Raw genomic sequence first — 9,068 nt, forward strand, 5'->3', positions numbered from 1 at the left:
TCACTTGCGCGAGGCCACAACAGCCTTCCACGTGCACCAAAGCGGGCAGGCCACGTGCACCACGGCGGCCAATCGGGAAGCGCTTCGTGTAGGACCGCCGTTCTGGCTTGGCGCGCCGAGGTTATAAGGCAGCCGAGCGCGAAGCGGAGAAGACGGATCGGCTCAGGACTGCGGGACGGAAACGGCCGGTGAGTTGAAGGGATGACGGGGCAGTCGGGGGAGGGCAGCCTGCTGGGGTTTTCTGTCCGGGTCGGGGACACGGTGGGGTTTTGGCGCCTTCATCTTTCGCCCCCCCCCCGCACAGCAAGCCAAACAGCGGTTTGCTAAATGGGGATTTGAACCCGAGTTTGCTCTTAATAATAATAATAATAATAGTAAAGTTGGAAGGGACCTTGGAGGTCATCTAGTCCAACCCCCTGCTCAGGCAGGAAACCCTATACCATTTCGGACAAATGGCTGTCCAGTCTCTTCTTACAAACTTCCAGTGTTGGAGCATTCACCGCTTCTGGAGACCAGTTGTTCCATTGGTTAATTGTTCTAACTGTCAGTAAGTTTCTCCTTAGTTCTAGGTTGCTTCTCTCTTTGGTTAGTTTCCACCCATTGCTCCTTGCCCTGCCTTCAGGCGCCTTGGAGAATAGCTTGACTCCCTCTTCTTTGTGGCAGCCCCTGAGATAGTGGAACACTGCTATCATGTCCCCCCTCGTCCTTCTCTTCGTTAAACTAGACATACCCAATTCCAGCAGCCTTTCCTTATATGCTTTAGCCTCCAGTCCCCTAATCATCTTTGTTGCTCTTCTCTGTACTCTTTCTAGAGTCTCAACGTCTTTTTTACATCGTGGTGACCAAAACTGGATGCAGTATTCCAAGTGTGGCCTTACCAAGGCATTGTAAAGTGGTATTAACACTTCACGTGATCTTGATTCTCAGCAGCCTTCACGTCACAGTCTCTCTTCTTGATGTGTCCTTTTGTCTTCACACGCTTTTCTCTCTTATAAATAACGTGAGGAGGGGAGACGCCTTTAGTGCTTGGGGGGGTGGGTGAGGAAAAGGAACTCTGTATATGCTCAGAGCCCGCTGCCTATGTTACTAGTCCTACACTCCAGCCATCAGTCCCCAAACCCCAATATTAAATTGGGGCGGGGCACGAAGGTTAAAGGAAAAATGGTGTTACCAAGAGATCTAGGCTGAAACTCCAAGCGAGGCTATCGAAGCTAGCTTTCTCTCTGGCAGAAAATGTCTTGTGTTTCATGCTGGTTTCGGTTTCTTTTCTTTTTTGGGGGGAGGAAGAAATAGCGTTTTGGTCTTTGCTCAAGCCAAGCTTTCCCACATATTACGTCTACGGGGACAAATGATAGTTGACTGGTTAACAGCTAGTTAAAGGTAAGGGGGAAATGCTTTATTTTAAAATATTACTTTAAAAGCTCACAGGTAATGTCATGCATCACCTCAAATAAATGTAATGAATTAGCAATCTGTTTAAACCTCATTGAAGAGATTGAGCCAGTGGTAAAAAAAAATGAGATCAGGGATTTGGAATCTGGAATGTCTTCAGCTTTTATATAACATGCTGCATGTATTTTAATCTTTTAGGTGGTGAGGTATATATTGTCATTTGGAAGTTTCTGCTCTTAAGAGCTTTTATGACTTAGGAAGACTGGAGGGATAACACCTATATACTCATTTGTCTGCCAGCTCCATATTATATATGGATTTCTGGAAGTTCATAGATATGCTTACCCCAAACTGTCCAGTGGGCTTCTGTTATAATTTATAATAAGACTGAGAAAGCTTTCCTGCAACTTCACTTGCTCTAATATTCTGTTTCTTCTATTCTATTCTGTTCTGTTTTATAGAATACTGTTTAAGTTTGAAGTAGGGTATGAAACACATTTTTCATGATGGTGTATGATCTTTATTTGGTTCAGTGAAAATTTTTGAGATCTTGATAGTTTTGAGTTTATATAGATAAGACAGTCAAAATAGTGATTCAGTTTATGCTTGTGAATTTTTCATAATATTTAAAATATTGTACTCCATGTTCTGATTCTTGCTTGTTCTATCAATCCTCATAGTTATCTAGCTCCATTATGCTTTCTCTGATTAAACTGTTTTCAGATGAATCACTTTACTCTTCCATTAGTGGAAGTGAACTGATGCTGTGTATTTTGCCTAGATTGCTACAGTGTGATGTGCAACAGCATTATACTGTAAGCCCTGCCCCTTTGGGGCATGTATTCAGTGTTGTGATGTGAAAAAGAGGTAGGGCTTATGTCACTGCTTGCATCATTCAACCCTCCCCTGGCTTCTATCTGCAGATATCAATTTGCATACGTGTACATATACTATTCTATATTGGTTAACTTGAAATTGAGTTCTTGAATATGCTTGTTTTTTCTCTTTCCTTGTGATCCTTTTTTCTTGACCTGGTAACAAAGCTTTAGCTTGCATTTAAAACATTTTAAGAGCCTCATATCTAACAAATAATGACACATTATCTTCAATTGCAAATAAAAATGAATAAATATGCCACCATGAATCCTTTGATAGAAGGATGCTATATAGAAGTAGTACAGAAGCTCCTCCATAAAGTTTATAAAATTATAATGCTTGATCTTTTGAAATAAGAAACATGCAGGGATTTACTATGTAAATGTTAAAGTTTTAAAATCAGAACTTTAATATTCTTGTTTTGAAAATGCTCTCTTCATTGTGATTTGCTTCCAACATGACCTTGTATCTGAAAACAATTTTATAACATCTCTTAACTTTATTGAAAATTGTTCACTGATTTGCTGCCAACATGACACTGTTGTATCTGATAATATAATTATAGCATCTTTTTTTGAAAACCATTAAGAGCAATTATAATTGCAAAATCTCAAAATGCTTAATACAGTATTAAAATGTGGATAAAACAAAATTTGTTAGAAGCAAGACTTAAATAAACTTACTAAAATCTGATGGAATAAAAGCAAATTTGACTTAACACCCCTGGGAGAAAAAAAAAACAAAATTTGTGAGGGATGTTGAATTTAAGTAGCAAGAGTCAAATACTACATGTCTGGAACTGTCCAACTAAGTGGAAATAGAACAATGATGAATACTTTACCAAGCCTCATATTAGTTGAAGTACTTAATGTCTGAGAGGATTAAAAATTGCTTAGAACTATGGCAGAGCTGTGATAGGCTCCAACCATGGAATTCAGGAGTGGATGAACACAAACAGTATGCAGCTTCTGGATGTCTTCAAAGTTGTATCATCAAAAATAACAGTTTGGGGGTTTTCTTTGTATGTTTGCATGTTTTTTAAAGGGCTGCAGTGGGTGCTTTAAGTCTGGTTAGTTCAAGACACACATTTTTTTTTAAATTTCAAAGAGCAGAAAATAGCATCCCTTCTTTAGACATAATGTCAGTGTGGTTGAGTTGCTGTAGGGTATACATGACCAAAAAAAAAGTTATAATCTCTCATTGCCCAACCCTATCTTTTGTTTAATGATAATCATTACTCAGAACCATTGGAACCTCAACATTTGATTGAACCTGATTGGAATATTAAGACAACCTACAACTGAACTGTTATCACTCATTCTTAAGAACATGATGACCATAATTATTTGCCTTCTCCAAAATATATATTTCTAAATTCCAAGCAGATTTTATGTTATATTTAACTGAAACAGGTTGCCTGCCTTTCATTTTTATTCAGTTTAATGTAATCACACGGATACTCTGAGAAATCAGTGTTAATTCATGTTTTATATGAATAAGATGTTCAGTCTACTATTAGGTTGGCATCATCTATTCATATTAAATGGTAGAACATTATAACTAGAGTTCTTTTCTAGTTTGTGCATTCAATATTTCCTCTCGAGAGAGCCCTGGTAGAAAGGAGGAGGGAAAGGTTGATAAAGAGACAACTTGTTTGTTTCAGTCTTGCCAACTGAGGTCTCCTTACTGGCAACAACAACAAAAAACCCAGGCATGTGTAGGCATATGTAGTAATTTGCATGCATTATAAATAAGCAAGGTATTAATGAAGATATGTGCCTGTGTACAGATTAAAGTTGTAATTAACAAGTTTTTACCTCAAAGCATTATCTGCATGTTGACAATTCAAAAGAACAAAAAAGCAGTTAAAAACAGCATCTGTTTTTATCTCAGTGATTTATATCATTACTCTGCTCTATTCCATAAACTCAGATTAGTTTATGGCATTTCAAAAATATGTTTCTTTGATAAGGAAAAGATATTTCCTCTATTTAGATGAGAAAGCAAAATAAAAAATAACAATACTGAGAGAAAAATGTATTTTTTCTTAAAATTAAACTCAATATAGCAGTATTTGAGAACCTCTAGTTTGTAGATTAGAAATAAATGACAAACAAGCAAAATTCTAGAATTCTCTTTTTAAACTTTTACAAGTTTAATTCTGTTATTGAATATAAGGAAAAAGATGTTCCTGGAGTATCATAGAGAGGTAAAGATAATTGTATAAGCCGTTATCTCAGTTTTCTATTGGAGTAGCAGCATTTTTTCTTACAACAAAGCCAGAAGTTTAGCAATGACTTTTGTCAGCTCTTTCTGTCTCTGATTTTGTATGTATAATCAAGGTAGTGTTACCGGTCCTAAGTTAATATGCTGAAGTCATATGATATTTCCTTGATTCTGCTTCTTATGTGAAAATACTTTCATGAAGATAATTATTTTCAGTAGGAATGGAAAAATTATAGGAAATGTGAAATCTTTAGTTATTGAGAAACTATTATAGACATTAAGAGAGCTAAAATTTATTCCAATGTGTTTAGGCTATAAATAACATAATCCTGTCAAAGTGAAAGTTGACTTATTTATTTTAATAGCAATTTTGGGAAATAATTATTTTTAATTATTAAACTACAATTTTTAAAAATCATTTGAAAAGGACTGATTTTTTTTAATTTGAGCTTATGAGAAGTAAAGTATCATGATGAAAAAGCCTTCCCGTATTTGTGAAAATGGATATGTCAGTCCTTTGAACTCTGTAATGTCTGAGATATTAGCAGAAAAGTAAAAAATAAGGAATCAGGAATGAGTTCCTTCCAACACGTTAGAGAAATAGCTGGATAAGGAGTTAACTTGAAAACAGAAAAATCATTTTTAATTTTTTTCCCCTTAGGAGTCCTACCATGGCTACTACACAATCAATTTTCATATTTGCACTTTGCGTTTTAATGATAACAGAATTAATACTGGCTGCGGAGAGTTATTATGACATTCTAGGAGTTCCCAAAAATGCATCTGAACGCCAGATTAAAAAAGCATTTCATAAATTAGCAATGAAATATCATCCAGACAAAAATAAAAGTCCTGGAGCAGAAGCAAAATTCCGGGAAATTGCAGAAGGTAAGTTGAGTTCTGCTAAAAATTAATTAATTGTAACATTGTCTTCTATTGAGTAGAAGAATAGGATTAGATATATTTATTCTATTTTATTTGAGGAAGTTCCCTGATTTAGATAGTGTTGCTACTTATGCAGGATCTGCATCCTTTTGCTATGCAAAGATAGTAATAGATGAACAAAAATCTTAATTTCCTCTTTTAGGAATAAAGGTACTTTATGCCAACATTATCACTCTAATTATCTTTGGAATATACTTTGCATATGTTTTTATTGTGGATATTCTTTTTAGAACTATTTTCACAAATTGTTATAGCCATAGATAAAAAAAACCATTGTAATAAAAATATGTGTATAAAATGAGAATGGTAGCTGGGAGAGTTAAACATAAAAATTTAGAGAAGCTTTGAACATTTTGAAAACTCAAGACTAGTACCAGTACTATTTTATTTATTGTTTGCTTAGACACAAATGCAGTACATGGCTTATTTTTCCCACATAGCAACAGTCCTGTTAAGTAGATTGGTTTGGGCAAATATGACTGTGTAAGCTAAAGTTGTATTTGAACCTAGCTGTCCTCACTCCTAATCTAATATTTTAACCACTAAGGTTACAAGAAGAGTTTAGCCACTCCATTTTATTTAATAGAAAAATATGGATGTAGAAAATTTGTCTGCAACATGATTTTTCACAACTTTGAATAAAATGATATGTCTTTGTGGGGTCCAGCTTATCTAATTATATTACTGCAGCGTCTCCTATGACTTTTGAAGGCTGATGGGGGGGAAAAATCCAAACCACTGCTTTGACCACAAAAAAGAGATACCTGTCTGTATTGTAAAAAATAGGAACTGACATAGCAATTGATAGTGGGTCACTCTCTGATTCTGCAAGTAGTGTGGAAAAAGTATTTTCTGCAATATGGAGAACTCCCCTGCTAGCCAATAGAAATTACAGAAAAGATGGACCAATTGATCTGATTCTGGCTCTTTGATCATTCTAATATTGATAAGCATACAGTATAGCAACTATCCAGTCCACCCGTTCTCATTCTTTTTTACTCTGGAGGAACCCTGGAAATAAAGCCTCAGGTCTCAGAAAACCCCTGCATAAGAAGATTATATCTATAGTTCACAGAAGGCTGGCAGCTAAGTTGCAGCACATAAGAATTCATATCAGTGCAAGGGCTAGCATTCTGCAGCAAAGAAAATTAAATATTTTTTTTCAATCACGATTTGTCACATAATCCGTGTTGAGAAAGGTTGATCTATTCTTTAAAATTCTTATGTCTCTCTCTTTTACCTGAGAATTTTTAAAGTTGAATTGATCAAGGCACCCTTATGTATGCAAAGACCTGTCATGTATGTCTTTACATGATTTTAAAATAACTTGTTTTATTTTTTTACAGCATATGAAGTTTTGTCTGATGAAAATAAACGTAGAGAATACGATCAGTTTGGAAATGCAGATGGACGACGAATGAATGGAAACCCCTTTCAGCACTCATTTAACTTTGATTTTGATCGCTTCCTTAAAGACTTTGATTTCTTTGGTGAAAGGTCTAATGCAAAGAAAGACTTTGAAAATCATTTTCATAGTCAACAGGAGGCTGAGAGGAGACAAAGACATGCTTTTCCAGAATTTAATTTTGGAGGGGGACTGTTTGATGACATGTTTGAAGATATGGAAAAAATGTTTTCATTTAATGGGTTTGATAACACACAGCGGCAAACAATGCAGACTGGAAACAAATTCCATGGCTCTAGTAAGCACTGCAGAACTGTGACACAGCGCCGAGGAAACATGGTGACCACATTCACAGATTGTTCCGGACAATAGTTACTTTGCAGTTCCTTTTGCTCTATGCTGCCCTTAGTTTCCTTTTGGCTCTATTCTTTGCTGCTGAAGCACAGAGGTTCTGCAAACCATGAATTTGTAGTTTAATCACTTTAAGTGCTGAAAGTATGTTGTAGCTAAACTGATAAATATTACAAGTGCAACAAAACAAGATGGAATGACTAACTTATTCCTTCGGCTGCATAGAATGTGCATGTGGAGAAAATCTCCATATGACAGTGTTAGATTGTAATAACAGAAGCAAGGTAACCGAATTACCTCACTGTTCACTTTATATTTTACACTCAGCAAAGTGTTGATTTAATAGTATACTAGATAATATTGTCAGGCTTCTATTTCTAGAAGTGTTAACTGTTGAGTGTTTGTGTGATTCTGTTCTTTATTAGCACAGAATTTACGATGTAATTCTGTGTTACATTAACAGTAATGACTTACAAATACAGTAATATATTGAAATATGGTATATTTTGAATTGCATGATTTGATTTAACAAAACTGACATTTCAGGTATAAAAGAGCTTTGAATTGTACAGATTTGTACACAAACATGTATTTAAAATGTGTATATAAACCCTGCTGAAACACTTTTAATCTTTCAGATTGTTTGAAAGTTCTTCAGATATTGGGGTGAGTGGGGGGTTGAATTTTTGGTAGTAAATGTGCCTTGCAAATAAGGTAAGTTACTGTTTTATTTTCTGTATTCGGTTGCACAAAATGCTATAATACTGAAGAATGAAACTATGCCACGCTGGATTAGAGACGGTACTACATAATGGTGCAAAATATTTCAAATTCAAAATAACCTTTTACTTCACAAGAAGTATTCTGCTATTGTTTCTATCATACACTACTGGAAATATTTCAGGCTTCACACAAATTGAGACCAAAATGGTGGCTTTTAGTTTGGAACCCTTTTGGAATAACCAGAACACCATCAAAAATGGTTCCTGTAATGTTGAAACGGCTCATTTCAAATTTGAAGTTGCTATTTTAAACTTAAAATGAGATGTTTCACATTTGAAGAAGTTTGAAATCATAATGTTTTATATTCTTTCGCAATATTGCTGTCTAGCTGAAGTGATTATATTGAGCAAGTGACAGTTGAGTTCTCTCTTTTAATCATGGCACTAGAGAGGTGTGGTTGCTCAGTGGCTTAATGATGCTGGAGAATGTCTGTAGTCTGGTGGTTCAAGTCCTAGCTCCACCTGACAGAGCGAGCGCCCATTACTTGCCTCAGCTTCTGCCAACATAACAGTTCGAAAGCATGATACATGCAAGTACTGTAGATAAATAGGTATCACTTTGGTGGGAACAAACGCTACTTCAAGTGGCAGTATGAATTCAACTGGTACTGGGCCTGCCTGAATGTGATGCCCAAATGCAAAGTGTCATTGGTGCTAGAAAAGCCCCAGATGACGCTGCAGAATGCTGTCAAGTCCTATGAGTGGAGCTAGTCTATCCCCTGTGGTGCACTCTGGATAGTTCGTGACCATGAACAGAATGGACTGGCAATTGGCAGCCAAACAACTACTTTGTAATAGCCTTGGAGTCTCCTGGTTAATGTAACATTGCTATATGCTAAATGAATAAATATCATGCCACTTGATTAACAATGGCACCTGCTCTGAATTTCAAGCCTCCTGCATGACTGCATATTGTAAAAATAAGAAATCTAAAGAAAAAAATTAAACTACTTGGTCACAGACTAAATTTTTTGAAGACTTGAGAAAATGATCCTCCCACGTACATGTTACCATTTATTGAGTCTTATCAGCATGAAAGAAAACTGTTCTGTGGTATTAATGTGGATGCTAGGAAAAGCCTTCATGGATTA

General features: G+C 35.9%; 1 protein-coding gene across 2 annotated transcripts; it reads left to right on the forward strand.

Moving 5' to 3' along the window:
- Positions 1-98: 98 nt before the first annotated feature.
- On the forward strand, positions 99-7,825 carry DNAJB9 (DnaJ heat shock protein family (Hsp40) member B9). Of its 2 annotated transcripts, none has more exons than XM_015822457.1 (3): positions 99-188; positions 5,156-5,382; positions 6,786-7,825. In XM_015822457.1, the coding sequence occupies exons 2-3, from the start codon at positions 5,166-5,168 to the stop codon at positions 7,214-7,216; spliced, it is 648 nt and encodes a 215-aa protein (XP_015677943.1). In that variant the 5' UTR covers positions 99-188; positions 5,156-5,165; the 3' UTR covers positions 7,217-7,825. The 2 variants fall into 2 exon arrangements, with proteins under 2 accessions (XP_015677943.1, XP_015677950.1); XM_015822464.1 differs by lacking the exon at positions 99-188 and adding an exon at positions 951-1,000.
- The last annotated feature ends 1,243 nt before the right edge of the window (positions 7,826-9,068 follow it).

Source organism: Protobothrops mucrosquamatus, unplaced genomic scaffold (genome assembly GCF_001527695.2).
Source record: "Protobothrops mucrosquamatus isolate PMUCROS unplaced genomic scaffold, P.Mucros_1.0 scaffold_174, whole genome shotgun sequence".
NCBI lineage: Eukaryota > Metazoa > Chordata > Lepidosauria > Squamata > Viperidae > Protobothrops > Protobothrops mucrosquamatus.

Excerpts from the sequence above, each read along its gene's own strand:
- DNAJB9 (XM_015822457.1), top strand. The coding sequence starts at position 5,166 with ATGGCTACTACACAATCAATTTTCATATTTGCACTTTGCGTTTTAATG. Across the intron at positions 5,383-6,785 it reads ATTCCGGGAAATTGCAGAAG|CATATGAAGTTTTGTCTGAT; the intron begins GTAAGTTGAGTT and ends ATTTTTTTACAG.